Source organism: Mus musculus, chromosome 9 (assembly GCF_000001635.26).
Source record: "Mus musculus strain C57BL/6J chromosome 9, GRCm38.p6 C57BL/6J".
NCBI lineage: Eukaryota > Metazoa > Chordata > Mammalia > Rodentia > Muridae > Mus > Mus musculus.
This window is the reverse complement of record NC_000075.6, coordinates 21,546,824-21,567,639: the sequence shown is the minus strand read 5'-3', so window position 1 is coordinate 21,567,639 and position 20,816 is coordinate 21,546,824. Positions and strand designations below refer to the sequence as shown.

The window sequence follows — 20,816 nt, the reverse complement described above, 5'->3', positions numbered from 1 at the left end:
ATAGTTAGAAGGAAATATACCTATCTATCTACCTACCTACCTACATAGACAGAGAGAGAAAGAGAAAGAGAGACAGAGGACTGTTTATTCTCAATAGTCAAAACTAGACTCAACTCAAATTCCATCAACAGATAAACAAAATCAAATAATGGTATTATTTAAGCACAGAGAGAAACAAAGTCAAGACTTGCTACAACCTGGAACACTACCAGAAATACTGTGTCAAAAGAAGGGAACAGCCACAAAGGTTGTGCAGTAAGTACTGTGTTCAATCAAACAGCAGGAAGGGTATATCCAAAGTGGCTGGGATAGACTTTCAGTTAGTTGCCAGGGCTCCAAGAAGGCAGTAGGGGAGCAAGAACTACCTGGTATGGGTGTGGGGTTTCCTGTGGGGCGATGACAGGGTTTTGGAGATAGCTAAAGGTCACAGTTACATAACACCAAATATGCTCAATGCTCCTGATTTGTACTTTAAAATGGCTCGTGTTAGTTTAAGGAGCTGTCACTTCAGTAAAGAAAATTGAGCCCTATCTGACAGTACAGTGCATGGGGACCTGCAGTACTCACAGGGGACATGGCTACCCAGTTCTGTCTAGCTCATTGAAGAGCCAGGCTCTGGGAGTAGATGTCACCTCCTAGGAGCAAGGTATGCCTGAGGGTCTGTTGGTTGTCCACTGGCCCAGACACAGGGGCCCAGACTTAGTGCCTGGGACTATGTCCCTTCTAGAGTAGAAGGTAAAGGTGATCTTTGGGCTAGGTCTGGATGATAAGACCCTGGGATGCCCAGTTGCCCTATGTGCTCCTCTTGCAGCCTGGCTCCAAGCAGGCAACTATAGCACTAGCACCGGTGGTGGATGGCAACAGAGGCAGGGCTGGGGCACTGATGAAGGAGTCTGCATTTTCTGAGCATCACAGCTGGTCCCTCAGGCCTTTCCTCTTGAACACAGGAAGCACCAGGAACCTTTGTAACATACTCATGCAAATGAACAAACCACCTACACCACAGGCCCCTGCTTTTCAAATCCTGCTTTAGGAGGCCTTGGAGTAAAAACTTGAAGTATTTGGCTGGCACATGCAAAGTCCTGGGTTCCATCCCCAGAACTAAAAAAAATAAAATCAAAGCAAACAACAAAATGTTCCTTTCGAAGAGCCCCAGCTTTGTGCAGCATCCCTGCTCACTGCGGCACACCCAATCCTCTAGATCCAAAGGAAGGCTTGGACTGGCCTTTGCACATCCTAGCCTTCCCATCTCCCAACTCCCTTCTAGAGATGGGTCCAGGGCAATCCTGTGGCTAGATAGAGAAGACATCCCATACCATAAGGATAGAACTGCAGAGCAAGGGTCCTCTAAGGAGCACCTGAAGCCTACATGAGGAAGTAGCATTAAAGTGTCCCTATAACCACAGGCCTGCTACAGATGAAGAAAATGCCCATAGATCCTTCAAGCAGGTAAATGTTCCCTGCAATGTCAATGCAGCCACTGGTGAGGGAGCTACAGCAGAAGCTTGCAGCCCCAGGTTTCAGAAAAGCTCCAGGGTATGATCTGCCACAAACCAACCCAGCCTTCTTTTCCATGGTTGCCTCAGGTTATGAAATGTGGAACAGAAAAGAGATACAGGATGGGATAATCCAAGAAAGGACTCAGGTGATGACTCACTCCCTAAACCCACCATTTGGGAAGCTAAGACAGGACGGCTGAGGTGAGTTCAAGGTCAGCCTGGGCTGCATAAATGAATTCCAGGCTACTGTGGACTATAGAGTGAGATCCTATCTCAAAAAACTTTTTTTTTTTTAAATGGAGAGAAGAAGGCTAAGCATGGTAGTACATGTGATTCGAGGCTAGCTTGGTCTACATAGTGAATTCCAGATCAGCTAAGGCTTCATAGACCATACCTCAAAGAAACAAACCCAAATCACATACACAAAAGCAAGAGGGAGGTAAGAGAGGTGAGACAGTTAAAATCACTTGCTGCAACAGCATAAGGAATCCTCAGCACCCATGTAAGAAGTCAGTCATGGCCACACGTATGCCTGTAACCCTGGCTAGCTGGGTTCAGTGTCAAGGAAATAAAGCAGGGTGATAGAGCAGGACACTCCATGTCCTCCTCTGTTTTCCATGCAAGTATGTGCCTCTGCATGCACACCAACAGTAACACCACACCTTCTCCCCCCCCCCCCCAACAGGGTTGAGCTAGAAATGCTGGATAATACCAGTCACTCTCAGACCAGAATTATAATCCTTTCTCCAGGGTCCCTAAGAGGCACTGCGGCTGTGGGATGATAACACTCCTTGTCTGGGTGGGGTCCAATGGGTCTCAAATAGAGCACGGAGACTGGGTCCTGAGCACAGTAGGTTGAACAATGCTGAGGACACCAGTCTGGACTTCAGAGTCTGATCATTTCAAGTTCTGTGGCCAAGGAACAAGAGTCTAGGGTGACAAGGGACAGCTGCACAGGGCGAATGGGGCATAAACAAATTCCCCATGACAGTGACAGGAAGACCTTCAAGACAGTCTGTGTTGCTCCCTACAAATAATGTCCTCATCTATCCATATCACAAACCCCTAGTCTCTGCCACGAAGCAGCCACTTTACACACACACACACACACACACACACACACACACACACCCATTTAGTCATTCTGTCACCAATTTGATGAGGGAGATTAAGGATCTTATTCAACAGTGAAATCAACTCTGGTGAATATTATCAGAGTTACTGTTCCTGACCAATGTGCTAGGACTTGAAAGAATCCTGGAGTGGCCACATTTCTCTACAGAGGAACCAGACAGTAAATACTATAGCTATTCTAGGAGTGTAACTCAGTGATAAAACTCTTGCTGAATTTGTGGGCCTCATCACCAGCACTATTATTTAAGAAAGAAGGAGGGAAGAAGGAAAGGGGGAGGGGAAGGAAGGAAGAAAATTTTCTGTAAGGATGATCTGTGTCACAATGACTCATTCAGCCTGCAGTACTTCAATAACTAAACAAATAACCATGGTTGTGTCAATACAACTTTATTGACAAAACTAGGCAGAGAGCCAGGTTTACTTCACAGGACTGTCATGTCTAGAAGTATAGGTGTACTTTTTCTGTGCACCAGACATAGGTAACTGAGACATCAACTTCCCATCACAAACATGAGGGACTCATGGCACTAAGCTATGCAAGCCAGGATGTGCACCAAACCCAGCGAGGCTAGGAGACTAGGAAAAACCCCTCAGTGAGTGCAGGTTAACAGTGACCCAGTGGCATTCTTCATTCCCCATCTTTTAACAACCCACAACCCCCAGAGTGAAGGGACAAGTAGCTTTACCAAGGTGTGTGTGTGTGTGTGTGTGAATGGGTGTGTGTAAGTTACATGTGAAGCACTGTAACTTACAAGACTATAAAAATCTAGAGAATAAATAAAATATATTGTGGCAGTAATTCCTTTTAGAGCAAAAATCAGGTGCGCAAGAAATCAAGTGATCAGGAAAGCTGTCTGCATTCAAATGTGTGGCTCCCCAGAAACAGCCTCAGCAAAATGATACAGAAAATACCATAAATTCCATTTCACATGGGACCAGATAATGACTCCTGTTTTAACTACACAAAAGGGCATCACAACCTGCTGAAAACCAATTAAAACATGGGAAAATGTTTACAGAGCATCCACAACATGTAAACCATGTACAAATGGATACATTCATTACTTCTCCAAACTCCAGTAACTTCTTTTTGATAAATATTTTACTCTTCATGTTCAGCACTAAATACATGCAAAACTTAAAAAATTCAAAGTTATTGTAAAAATGGTTCTCAACCTTCTAATGCTGTGACCCTTTAGTGGAGCTCTTCATGTTGTGGTGACCCCAACCACAATATTATTTTCATTGCTACTTCAAAACTATAATTTTGCTACTGCTATGAATTTCACTATAAGTATTTTGGGAGTGGAGACCCACAGGCTGAGACCACTGCTACAGGAAGGAGGCAGCCAAGCTGAGGGGCAGGGTGATGCCTAGGCAAATACACAGCTCCAGAGCCTACAAGCTCCCATAGCCACAGGCATCACCAGGAGGATCCTCTAAGCTAGGAAACAGGGAAGGAAACAAGGAAGAGGATGTAGATGGGTGGGGGGTGCAAGTACCCTAAGTTGGTACTGGGAGTGGGGTATTGCTGTGATAGGCCTGACCATGCTTTTATTTGAAAGAATGTGGATTTTGGGACTTTGTATTTGGAAAGCAATGGAATGCTTTAAATGGGGCTTAATGGGTCATCCTAGTAGGAATATGGAAGACTTTGTCAGCCTTGCTCGCTCCTGTCACCTCTGCTCACTCAGTCCCTGCTTGCTCTGGCCAAAAGATTTATTATTATACCTAAGTATACTGTAGCTGACTTCAGACGCACCAGAAGATGGTGTCAGATCTCATTCTGGGTGGTTGTGAATCACCATGACATTGCTGAGATTGGAACTCAGGACCTTTCGAAGAGCAGTCAGTTCTCTTACCTGCTGAGCCATCTCACCAGCCCCGCTTTCCTTCGCTTTTTTTTTTTTTTTTTTTTTTTTGGTTTTCCGAGACAGGGTTTCTCTATATAGCCCTGGCTGTCCTGGAGCTCACTTTGTAGACCAGGCTGGCCTCAAACTCAGAAATCCTCCTGCCTCTGCCTCCCGAGTGCTGGGATTAAAGGTGTGCACCAGCTTTCCTTCCCTTAACATCATCATCTCCACTGTGCACACATAGGAGGCACAAGTCAGAGGGCCACTTCAACTCATGATCAAAACCAACCTGGACAACATAGTGAGACAGTTCTCAAAACAAACATGCCACGTGCAGAGGCTCATACCTAGTCCCTAGCATTTGAGAAGCTAAAGATCTCTTTGAATTTAAAGCCAATGTGGGATACAGTTATAGGTCAGCCGGGACTACAGAGAGATCCAAAAATCAAAGTGGGTAAAAGCATTAGCTACACAAGCTTACGGGCCTGAGTTCCATTCCTAGAATTTTTCATATGATGAAAAGCTGGGTAGCTGGCCTGTATCTGTAATCCCAGCACTCCTACAGGGAGACAGAAGACAGAAATAGGAGAATCACCCAGAAGTTCCTAAGCAGATGACCAGGAGCTCAGTGTATACTGTCAAAAACAAGGATACTTTGCTTTAACAAGGATTAGGTCAGAAACAACTCCTAAACATTGGCTTCTGACCTCTACACAATATGCTATGAACAAAAACTTCACTAAAAACTTCAACAAATGAACAGAAGAAAACAAAAACAAAACCCAAAACAAACAAACAACAATAAAACCACTCATGGCCTTCCAGTTTCTCAGAGTCTTCAGTAAGAAGTCCCAACTCAGGGGCTGGAGAGATGGCTCAGTGGTTAAAAGAACTAACTGCTTGCTCTTAAGGTCAGTTTGAAACCGAAGGTTTTGAGTTTGAAACCCAGCAACCATATGGTGGCTCACAACCATCCGTAACAAGATCTGACGCCTTCTTTTGGAGGGTCTGAAGACAGCTACAGTGTACTTACATATAATAAATAAATTAAAAAAAAAAAAAAAACACAACTCCCAACTCTGGGTGCTGGAGAGATGGCTCAGAGGTTAAGAGCACTTCCAGAGGTCAATTCCCAGCAGCCACATGATGGCTCACAACCATCTGTAATGGGAGCTAATGCCCTCTTCTGGTGTGTCTGAAGACAGCTACAGTGTATTCATTTAAATAAACCTTTCACAACCTCTGCTTCACTACCAACCCTCTTTAGTCCAGCCACGGCTCACTGGCTTCCCTAGCCCCTCATCCTTTCAGTATGGACAGAAGTTCTTGGTCAGAAACACCCTTGTCTTTCCCCTGTGACCTTGTCGGTTTCTTCCCATTTTCTGGCCAGGTTCCTACTGTACAGTGAAGCTTGTTAACACTCCTTCTAGCTCCGTGAGGGGCAGGTGGATCTACTCCATGTAAAGGAAGGATGCTGGTCATCATGTCCATACCTAAGGATGGCTGGAGATCTTTCCATTGCTTGAAGGTCACTGGTCCCTATCCATTGTCTAGAAAGCAATAAGGCAAGCAGAAATTCCCTGATGTCTTAGGCAGTCAAAGCTAGGGTAAGTAAACTCCAGCAGGAGTGGGCAAGACCTGGAACAAAGCTCTTCATCACTAGAACTTTCTATCTGCTCAAGGAGAAGGATGGGGGACAACAGGATGCCACTAAAAAGTAGCTACTTGTCAAGGTGGGACAAAGGGTCCCAACACCTCCTCACATCCTCCCTTCCCAGCAGGAGGCTATTACTGTATTCAGTGGAGGAGCAACTAAAGCTGCTAACCTTGGGTACTTGTTAGGAGGCACACAGTGAACCAAGTATGAAGTCTTTCCTAATTACCTAACATTGCTAAGTACAAGACTCTTCACTTTTACTCTTCCAGAAGACCCACTCCACAGTGAGAAGAGGGCTGGGGAAAAATTAACCCCCCTCCTGGGGTATAGACTCCACCCCTCCCACAACTTCTCCCCAAGATCAAGATGAAATTCTAGGGCTGGTGAGATGGCTCAGTGGGTAAGAGCACCCGACTGCTCTTCCGAAGGTCCAAAGTTCAAATCCCAGCAACCACATGGTGGCTCACAACCATCCGTTGAGATCTGACACCCTCTTCTGGAGTGTCTGAAGACAGCTACAGTGTACTTACATGTAATAAATAAATAAATAAATAAATAAATCTTAAAAAAAAAAAAAAAAGATGAAATTCAAAGGCCACCCAGCCTCAGCCCAGCAAGCAGAGGGACAGGATCCAGTTGTGAACAAAGGGACTGTGTAGTCTCACATGCTAAGCCAGTGAGAAGACAAGGAAGCAGGCTTAAGTGGCTGAGTGCTGGAAGGGAAGGAGACAGGTTGATTACAGGGATGGGAGGTAAGTTGTACCTCCAACCCTGCAGTAACTTTGGCTCCAAATCACTGGCCACCAAAGGTTTCTCCTCTACCTTGTGTGGCTAGATCATTATGGGCCACCTAGATAGAAAAGGGCTAGAATGAGCGCTGATCTGAAAGGACCACTGTCTAGCTGCTGTCTTGTATCTAGTCTGTTGGAAAGGGGTAACATTATCATTAGACTACTTCCTTCTGATCAGGGCATCGAGTTCCTTGGAGCAAGTCTGATTTTTGCCTGTTTCTTCTTTGCCCAGGACTATTTAACAAACTATGACCAATAGCTATTAACCAACCAACCAACCAAAAACACGCTCTGCCTCTCTGGGCCCTAGCATTCATATACCCTCTGAAAAGTCCCCAGAATTCCAAACGTCAAACAATCACAGAAACTACCTGCAGCTGGCAAAGTCATGCATGAGGCAAAATATGGCCAGCTGTTGTGGGCAAGCTGCAGCAACTCCATACCTCACACCTGAGATTAAGATGGAAACATATTCTTATAATATTTCTTTCTCTCTCTCTCTCTTTTTTTTTTTTGGTTTTTCAAGACAGGGTTTCTCTGTGTAGCCCTGACTAACCTGGAACTCACTTGGTAGACCAGGCTGGCCTCAAACTCAGAAATCCACCTGCCTCTGCCTCCCAAGTGCTGGAATTAAAGGTGTGTGCCACCACGCCTGTCGGAAATCTGTAGATCAGGCTGGCCTCATACTCAGAGATTTACCTTCTTCTGTCCTGGAGTGCTGGGATTAAAGGCGTCCACAAGTCAAAACCTACTTGTTTTAGTTGGCCATTCATTTGTGCATGTTTGCTGTGTAGGATAAGGAAGGCAAAGGAAGTTCCCTGGTCTAAGGGCCAGAGAAGAGAGTCTCTCTTATAATATTTGTATTTTTTTAAAAAAATCAAAATTCTGGGGGCTGGTGAGATGGCTCAGTGGGTAAGAGCACCCGACTGCTCTTCGGAAGGTCTGGAGTTCAAATCCCAGCAACCACATGGTGGCTCACAACCATCTGTAACAAGATCTGACGCCCTCTTCTGGTGTGTCTGAAGTCAGCTACAGTGTACTTACATATAATAAATAAATAAATCTTTAAAAAAAAAAATCAAAATTCTGAAACTGTCACTTCCACCAAGGAAAGGCAGCCTAGAGAGGGGTGGTGTTGAAAGTAAGCTGTTCACAGTCTATCCGTGAAGCAGGTGCAGAGGGACGAAGCTCCTCTGCTGTGTGACAGAGGCAAAAGTGACCATCACCACTCCTTAATACAGAAGTAGTCATGATGGCTGTCACCAGTGCAGATCACCCACTGTCATGGAGAGGCTGGCCCAGGACCTCAGTCAGATCTTCCTCCTGTTGTAACCTAAGGCAGATGATTTGCTGTCTCAGAGAGACTGGGAAGCAGCTGTGAGCACAGCCTGCCTGCCCTGGGGCATCTGAGGACTATGAGGTCACCCTAGGCTCTTCTGTCCTTGCCAGGTGAAGCATTGACTCTCTTCTCTGGCCCTTAGAGCAAACATGCACAAAGGTATCCTCAGATACAGTTTAGGAAGTCCAGAGCACCACAAAAGCTAATACCGTCTATATGAATGTACAAATGAATGGCCAACGAAAACAAGTAGGTTTTGACTTGTGGATGCCTTTAATCCCAGCACTCCAAGACAGAAGAAGGTAAATCTCTGAGTATGAGGCCAGCCTGGTCTACAGAGTTCCGACAGCCAGGGCTACACAGAGAAACCCTGTCTCGGAAAAAAAAAGAAAAGAAAAAAGAAAAAAAGAAAAGAAAAAATGGTGTGGTGGTAAACATCTGCAATCCCAGTGCTATGGAGGCAGAGATTCAGTAGGGGATGAGAGTTTAGGGGAGAAATGAAGCCACAAAGTTTGTCCTCTGACCTCCAAATGCACACCACAGCACAAATTACCACACCCACAGCACCAATTTACAAACATGATGATTAATATTTTTTTAACAAACTAAAAGTTTGTTAAAAGAAGTGTGGAAATACAAGTCCAGTAAGCACCGTGGCCACCCCAGGAAGGGGCTACTTTCAGCCTAGCCTCCCACCGAGCTCTATGCTGACAGTGAACACTAATCAGCCCAGCCATGGCCAGGGACTTGGAGAAATGCCCAGAGGAATGTACATGACAGGAAGTGTAGACAAGACAAATGGGACAAAGGTGTGCCTGTGTTCTGAGTGACTGACCCAAGGAAGGTCACAGTGCACAGGGAAGATAGGTCTGACACACCCTCCTGAGTTGGTGGAATTGCTACCCTGTACATAGAAGATAACCAGGCATAAGCGCTGGCTACTATGTGACCTGACTTGGACCCTGATACATGGGAGATCATGGCAGCTCAGCTCCTCCACGCACGCTTCTCCCAGAGCCAACAGCACACCCAACAGAACTCTTCCCAGTGGGTATGGAAGAGCTGGAATAGGCTGCACTCCAGGCAGCCCTTACCTAGGAAAGGACTCCCAGAACCCGCCATCATGGCCAAAGGCCAGAGTAGCTCTGGAGTCAGTCTGAGCAAACTTAAAACTGTCTAGAAAAATCAAACCAGTCACAGCCTCGAGTGTTGTCACGAGGATGAACATACCTTCTGCCTGTGGGCAAGCTGTAGGGTGGGGTAACACAAAGCACCCAACTCAACACAGTGGGTTGAGACAATGAATGGGGAGAAGGAGGCCCAGAGAAAATTGTAGGCATAGCAAAGGTAAAGACAGCATAGGTGTGCCTTCATTCCCTCACTATATTTCCCAGTTTATCTATCAAATGGTGACTCCGAGACATAGCTTACCTGGAAGGCCCTTAAAGCCAAAGGGCTGACATGGGAGTTAGTTTCACATAGCACTTGTAATCTCTTGGGAGGGATGTATAGATGGAGCATAAGGCTTTGTGCATGCCTAGTTCCTCACTTGGGGGTGGGGGTGGGGTATTCCTAAGCAGGGGATTTACTACTGAGCCAGGGCAAACAAAGCCCCTGGAGGAATTTAGGTGGGGTTCTACTCTTGGTTTTACCAGTCAGTTCAATACAGCACCCAGGGCTGACTCTACGTTAGCATAAGGTGACCCCAATGGCACCAATGGCCTGACAGCACCCCTGAGGTCTTTAGTGGACAAGATACTTACAGAGGGAGGCCTGAAAGGCTGGGGTGAGATGAAGCATGGGAAAGCAGTAGAAAGACCCTCAGGGACCTCAACGTCCAGCCCACAGTAGCTGCTGAGATTAAGCTGCCAGAGGCAGGAGCGGCACAGTCCACCTTAGAGAGGTGGGAGTCAGGTATGGAACAGCAGTTTCTATCAGCTGTAGGCCAGAGTCCTTGTCTCTGGGAGAAACAGGATGTCCTGGGGCTGCTAGGCAGCCAGAAAGGCTTCCCATTAGGCCCTTGAGGACTCCATGAGCACAGGATGTTTGAGTTAGAAGGCCCACATCCCACCCAGACTCAAAGGCTGCCTCTCCAGATATGGCTTCAAATGTTTTGCAGGCTAGAGGGAGGCCACTGTTGCCTGTAGTGACAGTGGAACACAGCAGTGCAGCCAACACAGGCGCCTTGCTTGAGGAACTCTGGAACTGTCTGCCTTGGCCAGTCACTGATGTGGAACAAGGATGGGACCTCAGGGGAGCCCTGCTCCAAGCCACAAGTGTAAGTAGCTTGTGTCATCAGAGCCTGAGGAGTGGGAGAAGCGGGGTGGAGAGCATCATCAGAGCTGCAAGCTGTGGGATCCAACACAGATGCCATTCACCTTCTGCATGTATAAAACCAAGGAGGGGGGGCTGGTGAGATGGCTCAGTGTGTAAGAGCAGCTGACTGCTCTTCTGAAGGTCCCGAGTTCAAGTCCCAGCAACCACATGGTGGCTCACAACCATCCGTAACAAGATCTGACTCCCTCTTCTGGCGTGTCTGAAGACAGCTACAGTGTATTTACATATAATAATAAATAAATCTTAAAAAAAAAAAAAACAAAACAAAATAAAACAAAATGTTCATTTAGCCGGGTGTGGTGGCGCACACCTTTAATCCCAGCACTTGGGAGGCAGAGGCAGGTGGATTTCTGAGTTCAAGGCCAGCCTGGTCTACAGAGTGAGTTCCAGGACAGCCAGGGCTATATAGAGAAACCCTGTCTCGAAAAACAAAAAAAAAAACAAAAAAACAACAACAAAAAAATAATAATAATAAAATAAAACCAAGGAGGGGAGGGCTGTGTCTACTGGGACGCCTTGGGAGGCCAGGCAGTAAAAGGCAATCAGTAGGGACTGAGGACATGGTTCATGGGATAGCATTATTTGTGGATAACCTGAATTCAAATCCCTCATGCCTAAGGAAGAGCTGGGCATGCCACAAATACCTAAAATCCCAACACTGGCCAGCAGAGATAGATGAATTCAGGGGCTTGCTGACTAGCTGTGGGACAGGATCCATGAGCTTCAAGTGAAATGACAGGCCCTGTCTCAAAGATTCAGGCACAACCTTGAGGGTGGAGGGTATGGAAATAGAGGGCATATGACAGAAACCTACAAGTTCCAGAACGACTCCCTATCTTCCTTTCCAGTCCCTCGACGGTGTGGAAGACCACCCACCCACATCTGTCTCTGAGTATTTCCATAACAAGAGCATGCCCCACTAGAGGTATCTATCTGGGCAACATCAGAGTCTTGTCCAGTCTATGCTAATGAGCAAGTTTCTAGAATCCAAATAATTTTGCAGGTGCATACACAATGCAAAAGAACCCCACCTTGGGGAACACAGTTAGCTGAAGCAACAGCCAATAGTACTGAAGAAAAACAGCTTTGATAGAATACCCTGCCAAAATATGGTAATGAATAGCTTTAAAAGGGTAGACAAAAACATGGATGCAAGGGACTCTCAGGCTGAGTACACTGTAGCTGTCTTCAGACACACCAGAAGAGGGCATCAGATCCCATGACAGATGGCTGTGAGCCACCATGTGGTTGCTGGGAATTGAACTCAGGACCTCTGGAAGAGCAATCGGTGCTCTTAACCACTGAGCCAGCTCTCCAGCCTGACTCTCAGGCAAGGCGTACAACCCAGAAAACCGGTGTGAGCAGTTTATTGTTGTTTTTAATACTTATTTTTATTTTATGTATATGAGGATTTTGCCTGCATGTATGGCTGTGAAACTGGTGAGTGCCTGGTGCCTGAAATGCCAGAAGAGGGTGCCAGATCCCCCAAAACTGAAGTTGTGAAACACTTGTGAACTGCCTGCCATGTGGGTGCTTGGAAACTGAACCCAGGTCCTCTGGAAGAGCAGTCAGTGAGTGCTCTTAACCACCGAGTCATCCTTTTAGCTGATACTCCTCCTCCCCGAGTCATCCTTTTAGCTGATACTCCTCCTCCCCGAGTCATCCTTTTAGCTGATACTCCTCCTCCCCACTCCAACCCCCAAGCAATTCTTAAAAGGTTGGCAAATGCCACAGCTGGCTGCTATAGAATAGACACTTACGCCTTTGGATTTACTAACTGTACTACCCAGGGCCTTAAACCCTCTGTATTACTGGAAGACTTAAGAACTCATTCACTTAGCCAAGGTCACAAGGTCATGATTCTGTCAGTCCTAGTGTAAGGACAACTGAAGCAATTCTGTGTGTTCCAGAGTACCTTCCATCCATCTGCCCTTCTGACCTCCCAACTCTATGGCTAGACTAGCCTTTTCCTCAGTTGCCTCTTGGCAGGGACAGGAGGGATAGGTTCTTTGCCTACATGCTCTCTGTGTGACTTTACATGACGGTGAGTCTGGATACAGATGTACACCCCGTATAAAGCCATCTCCAGCCAGCTGGCCCTCCCCAACAAAGCACTGAAATCCAAGGACAAAGGGGCAGTGATCTGAGCACTGCCCTACCCCATCTCTGCATGAAGGCCACTCTTACAGTAGAAGCTCCTGCCCTCGTGCTGCCCTTGGCCATGCTCAACCTAGCTCTGTGGAGATGCCTGAAACATACTCTACCCTAACACTTGACCCTTTTCAGCTTGCCCTCATAACAGCGGCCCAGTGGCCTGCCTCCCTCCAAGTTTAGGAAGGGATTCCGGAGTGATCTGAAGTGACCTCTGAAGGAACAAACAATGTTGAATTTGCTTGTTTGTTGCAGGGCTGGGAACAGAAGCCAGAACCTCCAACATGCCAGACAGGCACCTGACCCCAAAGCTCCAGCCACAGGCTGGGACTCACAAACTTAAGTGGGATCTGAGCTTTACCTCAGATGTCTTCAGATCCCCAAGATGTCCAGAGCAGTGATTTATGCTAGTGGAAAGCAGGAGCTAGGAACAGCAGCTCACTCTCAGGTACATGTCCGCCTTGGGGTAATGAATGAAATACAGACTATAGCAATATGGCTGCACCTCTACAGACAGCACCATCACCCTGCCCTCTAGAAGCCCATGCATGTTCACTGGGACTCCATGGTAGGCTCTGGGGCTGCTAACCTCTCTTGCCTTTCAAAGTTTCAGTCCTTTCCTGATCTATGAGCCATAACTCATTTATGAATTCTTCTCAAAGTCTGCTGGAGGGTCTGCCCAGGAGCTCACAGAAGTAGGAAGGCCAGCTACAGGGATTTGGATGTGACAGAGCTAGACTCTCAAGCCAAATTCTTAAATGCATTCCTGTCTCCACACCAGCCCTGAGAGCTGCAGCTGTCATCCATCTCTACAGGTGGAGGGCAAATGAAGTTCACAGGATCGTCTGAGATCACAGCCACTGACTTCTGACCTCATACCCCAGCTGTATAGCACTTGCCTACACCTGTATGTACAAGGCTTTGAGCACCACCCCCAGGCACTGCAATGAACACAAACAAAACCTTGAGGGGCTCTTCGCAGCCAGGTAAGGTGGTCCTGAGCTGACTGTCTGAAGTTCCTCCCAACCCCAACTCTCCAGCCAGCTGGGCATGTCCTTCCACTCACCCCATTTCCTAAGAGTCTCGTTCCCCAGGTTTCCAGCAGACCCCAAGTATATCCTGGTCAGGAACTGTAGCTGCCAGAGGGTCTCCTGAACCACCCCCATCTGCTAACCCAAGCCGATCCCTGGTCAAGTCGTATTCTGGTGAAAACACCCTCACTGGTCCCATCTAGGCACCGATGTGGAAACCCAAGGCTCAGTGCTTACCATTCACAATCTCACCAGGTTCTGAGACCATGAGTGTGGCTGAGGCACAGAAGCAAGAGAAGTATATTATCCCTAGCTACCTCTATGACATACTCAACAAGCTCAAATACATCTATGCAGAGGAATGTGTGACTGTGTGAGTTGTATATGTAGAGGCTATAAAGAGTCCCACATGGCAGCTCAAGGAAAATTCCGTAAACATACAAGTCAGGTCAGAGCAAACTGTCCAAAGACAGAAAAACCAAATTACACCGTCCACATCCAAATCACAGATGAGGGCAGCAGTTCTCAACCTGTGGGTCATGATCCCTTTGGGGTTACATATCATACATTTATGTTATGATTCTGAACAGTAGCAAAATTTTGTACCAAGGGGGCTGGAGAGATGCTCAGTGGTTAAGAGCACTGACTGCTCTTCCAGAGGTCCTGAGTTCAATTCCCAGCAACCACATGGTGGCTCACAACCATCTGTAATAAGATCTGATGCCCTCTTCTGGTGTGTCTAAGACAGTTACACTGTACTCATATACATAAAATAAAGAAATAAATCTTTTTATGGTTGGGGGTCACTACAGCATGAGGAACTGGATTGAAATGCTGCAGCATTATGTTGGTTGAAACCACTGGCCAGGTGTGGTGGCGCACGCCTTTAATCCCCAACACTCGGGAGGCAGAGGCAGGTGGATTTCTGAGTTCCAGGCCAGCCTGGTCTACAAAGTGAGCTCCAGGACAGCCAGGGCTATACAGAGAAACCCTGTCTCAACAACAAAAAAAAAAAAAAAAAAAAAGAGAGAGAGAGAGAGAGAGAGAGAGAGAGAGAGAAACCACTGGCTGAAGGGCTTTGGGTCTGGGCATGGCTCAGGTAGAGGTGAAGACAAGGGACAGAGCACAGGAACCTGGAGGCCACAGCTATTGGCAGAGATCGCAAACTCAGCTGCCTGAAGGGAAGGGCTGGGCCTAACGAGGAAATATTATGCACACATAGGAAAGAACATCTGAGTTCAAAAAGCTACTCTATGGCAAATCAGAGCAGCTTGGCGAGGTCGGAGCTGTTGTGAGGAGAAGAAAGGCATCACACCTCAGTGGACACAAACTTGTAGACCATGCTGACACCTACAACAGCTGTCTAGAAGCACAAAGTCCGATTTTGATGTGAAATCTTCTCAGAAATAAGTGGAACTCAGAGCTTCGAGCCTGTTAGGCACGCAAGGAGCCGTAACCCCAGCCCTGGGCTGCTCATTCTTTTACCTCAGCTTACGACCTTTTGCTGTTAGAGAACCACAAATAAATACCACTGGTTGTTTGGAGGTTTTGTTTTTTTGTACATTTTTTTTGTTTTTTGAGACAGTATTTCTCTGCATAGCCCTGGCTATCCTGGAACTCACTCTGTAGAGCAGGCTTGCCTCAAACTTAAGATTCTCTTGTCTCTTCCTCCTAAGTGCTGAAATTAAAGGCATATACCATGACTGGCCAATAATACAGGTTTTATAGAACAAGATGGTCTTTGCTGACTACTTTTTGTGGACTAGTAATTTTTTTTTTTTCCAATCCCTACAAACTATAAGAACTTCTAGCCCTGACTGTATAAAAATAGGCAACAGGCTCCATTTTGCAAACACTTTCCAAGTACTTGAGTTGGGCAATAGGAGCTCATGCAGAGCCTAATATAAAGTAAATCCAAAATAAATGACAACAGACATAAGGCAGGTGACAGAAGATAACCTTTCTGGTATTACTAACTTTGCAACTTCATCCTATCTTGACAATAAAGCAGACTAATGCCTGGGCTCATAACAAATGCTCAGGAAATGCAGAGGGAAATCACAATGGCCCCTGGTCCTGTGACTCGGCGGTCTAGCTGTATAACAAGTCTGACTTTGAACTCACTATGCAGCCTCAGCAGGCTTCAGGCTCCCTAATGCTGGGATCACAGGTGTACAGCAGCATACCTCATTAATACAGGGATGATGCAAGACTGTTTTAGGCATGTCAGGCAAACACTATACCAACTGAGTGACAGCCCAACATAGAGGTTTCTCCAGCGTTTCCACCCTGCATGTCCCTCGCCAAAATGGCAGTAGCCCTTTCTCATCAGACAGGGTCTGTGCAAGGCATCTCTTCCTAAAGGGTTGGGAGCATGCAGGACATCATCCAAATTCATTCTTGCTGATCAAAACAGAAAAATGTCTTGGGCATCTCTAAATGGTATGGTGCCAGGCTGAGCAACTGCAAGTTAGCTCTGCTCTCCTCCTAGCCAGCCCAGCCTGGGCTTTTCTGAGAAGCAGCCTCCTTTCAGGAGTGGTAGCCTCTATTCCTGTAGAGGCTATGCCAGTACTTATTCAAGGCCAGGGAAAACCCATGCCAGGAAGAGTGGCCTGGTTTCGGTAGCTGTCTGCCATGTGGCCACTCTCATGGATTAACAAACAGCCAGTGACTTCCAATGGCTAGAGCTGGAAAGGGTAAATGCTCTGCGGAGGGACCAGAATGGGCTTCTGCAGCTGCTTACCACATCTCCCAAGGAAAGGTACAGCTGCAGAGAAATGGATGCCCAGGAGTCTCTCTCCCACCATGGGGTACAGAACCTAAGGAGGCGTCCTAGAGAGCCAGCTCCTCCTTCTGATGCTACCCTGATGAACACTGGGGCTAAGCTCAGTGGACACAAAGTCTGCCACCACACACAACGCACGGCATAAACCAGCATGGTGCTGTATGTCTCTAATCCCAGGCCTGGAGAGATGGAGGCAGGAAGACTAGAAATTCAAGGTCATCAGCTATACTGCAAATTTGATGCCACTTTGAGCAACATAAAACATTGTTTCAAAATATCAGTAACAATACAATACAAAATAAAAATAACATCTGTAAAAGAGTTTTGTTCAGTGTGGATATGGTTTAAATACAATGTATTCATATGTGAAATTACCAAAGAATATGTCATTTTAGAAATGCTCTGTTGACAAACACTTGCTACAAATCCCCTGCTCCAGACTCTCTTCTCTTCCTCATGCACTTCAGCCGGCCAGAGGAATCCCAGGCTATCAGAAAAGCGTTGCTGCAGGTAAGGAAATAGGCACAGACTTGTCCTAAGGCTAGCTAGACTATATAGCTGACTAACTACCACCTGTCAAGATCCCTGAGTTCAGGCCGGGCCCTTATAGTACCCACAGAGATTGATAAACAGCAGAGGCACTAGATTCCTCTTGGTATTCTGACAAACCCTCCTTACAGCCCATGAACAAACTCAAATTCAGATCCTGGGGTCTGGAAATATAGGTGGCTGAAACAGTTGGTGTCTTCTGGACAAGGCACTAGGGCCCAAGAAGACTCTACATGAGACCATCTTAAAACAAAACAAAAATAGGACACAAGTACACAGATACAAATGAGAAGTCACAGAAATGAGGGGTATCTGGAGTTTGGCTACAGATGGCCAAGTAGTGGTATCTGGAGCCCCTGGAACCTGCAAGAGAGGAAGCCGTCTTCCCTCCACACCCAGAGGGAAAGTGGCCTTGGAGACACCTTGATTCGGAGTTGTGGCCAGGAAATGAGAGACTATATCCCAACAGCTCTAAGCCACCAAACTTGTGGTCAGTTGCTACAGAGACCCTTAGAAATCAACACATCCAGTTTAGTCTGCCTTCAGAACCCAAGTTTAATCACACCCCAAAGTCAGGCATGGTGGTAAAATTCTGCTATCCCAGCAGGAGGGAAGTAGAAGTGGCATGATGTTTACGGCCACTTTAGGCTACACAGCAAGTAGAGCCCAGCTTGGAAAACCTAAGATTGTCTCAAAAATAGTTCAGTGGGGGGCTGGTGAGATGGCTCAGTGGGTAAGAGCACCCGACTGCTCTTCCGAAGGTCAGGAGTTCAAATCCCAGCAACCACATGGTGGCTCACAACCATCCGTAACAAGATCTGACTCCCTCTTCTGGAGTGTCTGAGGACAGCTACAGTGTGCTTTACATGTAATAAAGAAATAAAGAAAGAAATAAAAAAAAAAAAAAAAAAAAAAAAATAGTTCAGTGGGTAAGAGTACTTACCATCATAAGGTCTATATGAGTTGACCCATAAGGTAGAAAGAGAAAAGAATCCTGTAGACTGTCCTCCACTATCCACATGCTTGCTGTGGCACAGGACGAGACACCCCTTACACACACTTACACACACACACAAATAAATAAATAAATGTAATTAAAATGGGGGGGGGAATCTTCACCCCAATGTCACTTTAGCCTAGAGCACTGGTTCTCAACCTATGGGTAGAGACCCCTTTGAGGGTCACATGTCAGAAATCCTGCATAGCAGATATTTTACAATTCATAACAGTAGCAAAATTACAGTTATTAAGTAGCAACTTAACTTTATGTCTGGGGGTCACTACAACATAAGGAACTATGTTAAAGGGTCACAGCATCAAGAAGGTTGAGAACCACTGGCCTAGAGGTGAATATCCTTTCTGGCCCCCAAAAATGTATCTGGGACTGAGGATTTGAGAAACATGGGTTTCTCTCCAACATCCTTTCATTTATACGTAGTCCATTTGTAGAGGCATGTATGTATATGTAATTCTGTATAACTCTCAACATTGTCATTATTTGGGGAAGGAAAGCGTCAGAGACTCTCAAGTAATAAAGTCTGGCTTGAACATCTGTCTTTTGTCCACCTCACTTGTGCTCTCTTTTCTGAGGACAAGATCTCACTTTGTAGCCAAGCAGCTCTTAAACCGAGATCCTCCTATAGCCAGGCATGGTGGCATATACCTTTTATCCCAGCATTTGAGAGGCAAAGGAAGGAAGAGCTCTCTCTCTGAGGCCAGCCTGGTCTAAATAACTAGCTCCAGAACAGCCAGGACTATGCAGAAATGCCCTGTCACAACAAGAACACAAACTGTAAAGTCTCCTCTGTAATAACATTAGCTTCTAATAGATGAAGCTGGGCGTTAGAGACTATGTGGGAAATAACAATTCTGTAAATAAGCTCTATAAAAACGGTGTTTTTATCAAGTTCATTTAAACAACCCAAGTTACCTGAACTTTGTCTTGGTGATTCAGACAGGATTTGCCCATGTCACCCACACTGTACTCAAACTTTGAATCCTCCTGCTTCAGCCTATAAAGTATTGGGACCACAGGCTTGTCCATCACACCCAGGTCCCCAGAACACTTTCCAGGTAAGCCCTGGTACCCTGGCTAGCCAAACACCACTGGCTTGCTTAGGGGTCTGTAGTCCTAAAGAGCTTCGTTCTTTAGTCTGTGAAATTCCCCTTTCTCTCGTGTGATCAAGGAGACCCCAGCTCTGCCCAAGCCCCCAAAGGTGCCCCACACTTGGGAACCAGACACTTCTTTCTCCTGTGTGTTTCAAAGTCAAGGCAAAGAGAGGAGAATCAGTCTGAACAGACTGCTACACACATTTCCCTTTCCAACAACACCCCATTACCAAGGAGTAGAAAAAAATTCCCACAGGTTAAAATCGATCCCATCTTCCTTGGTGGCCCCTTAAGAGCATCAGTGAACGAAATCCTGGGAGACAAAGACCAGTGAAACACAAGAGCAAATCCATCTGAGGAATCCGTCAGAAGAAAGAGTAGCAAGAGCAAGGAAGAATGAAAGGTGGAACTACAAAGCTGGGGGGGGGGGTGCACTTCGAAAACACACTAGTGATCCCCCCCCTTGTTTTCCCCACTGAAATGTCAGTTTTTGAAGCAGCTTCTGATAATGTCACCAGCTTCTCACGTTCTTAAAAAAGACAGGAGGCGCGTGGCGAGGGAGGTGGCTTGTTACCTCTTGACTTCTAAAGCCGGCCATCAGCCAGCCGGCCTTCCCCTCTTCCACGTTTCCATGGGGGATGGGCTTGGGAATCTCTATCAGGAAGGGCTCTGTCCTAAGTCCCAAAGTTTACCCACCCTGGTGGGTGTGTGGGTGGGGGATCCCGAATCCCAAGTCCTCCACAAGGGCGGCACCCAGTCTTCCCGGTGTTACACACTGAAAACCACTTTTCAAATGTCCGTGTGTGAGGAGGATGTCCCCTGAGATGAGATCCACAAACCACACCCGCTCAAGAGCCCTCCCAATCACTCCCTCTCTCCAGTCCCCTCTACAATCCCCCCAGAATCCTCGGGGCCCCACTTCCTGCCACGCGCCCCCCTACCCCACCCGCTGCAAATCTCAGGCCCGCGACTCTTATTTCCCGCGCCCCTCTTCGGGCTCCAAGGTCCCCACGCACACCCTCTCTGCTATCTCGCCCGCGGGCAGCAGGAGCCGCGTGTACAAGCTCGGCCCGAGTCCCCCCCCCCCCCCAACCCTCCGCCGCCTGCCCCCTCCCCGGGCGCCCGCGCCGCCGGCCTCGTGCGCCGCCGTCCCCAGGGTGTCCCCAGCACTCACGGCTGTAGAGGGCGATGCCCGCCGCGTCTGGTCCGGCGCGCACCTCAAGGCGCAGCGCCTGCTGCTCCGCGTGCCGCTGGATCTCGCCGTTCGCGTCGCCGATAGTGAGGAGGCGGGCGCCCGGGAACACAGACACTGTAGCGCAGGGCCCCGCGCCGCCCGGGCCCGCCACCCCAGCGCTCCCCGCACCCGGCCCCACCGCCGTCGCTGCCGCCGCTGCCATCTTAGGTCCGGCTCCAGGCCCCGCTGCCACCACGGCCACCGCCACCGCCGCACCCGGGCCCAGGCCGCCGCCGCCGCCGCCGCCGCCGCTGCCGCCGCCGCGCAGGCCGAGGCCGAGGCCGAGGCTGGCAGCGCGCCGCCTGCCGGCCACGCGACGCCTCGCCGCCGCCGCCGCCGCCACGGGC

At 47.6% G+C, this 20,816-nt stretch overlaps 1 protein-coding gene and 1 long non-coding RNA gene across 4 annotated transcripts in view; one reads left to right on the top strand and one right to left on the bottom strand.

Annotated features, from left to right (window-relative positions):
* The window catches only part of Carm1 (coactivator-associated arginine methyltransferase 1), a 42,574-nt gene extending 21,828 nt beyond the window's left edge, over window positions 1-20,746 (bottom strand). For 2 of the 3 annotated variants that reach the window (NM_021531.6, NM_153141.1), the window contains exon 1: window positions 20,410-20,746. In NM_021531.6, the coding sequence (NP_067506.2) occupies window positions 20,410-20,632 (223 nt within the window). In that variant the 5' untranslated portion in view covers window positions 20,633-20,746. The remainder of the gene's footprint in view (window positions 1-20,409) is intronic. The other variant, XM_030244479.1, reaches the window with a different exon arrangement.
* On the top strand, window positions 8-14,451 carry Gm39303. Its single transcript, XR_003948294.1, has 3 exons — window positions 8-1,700; window positions 10,393-10,551; window positions 13,017-14,451. It is a non-coding gene; the product is annotated as a predicted gene, 39303 (long non-coding RNA).
* Window positions 20,747-20,816: the final 70 nt, after the last annotated feature.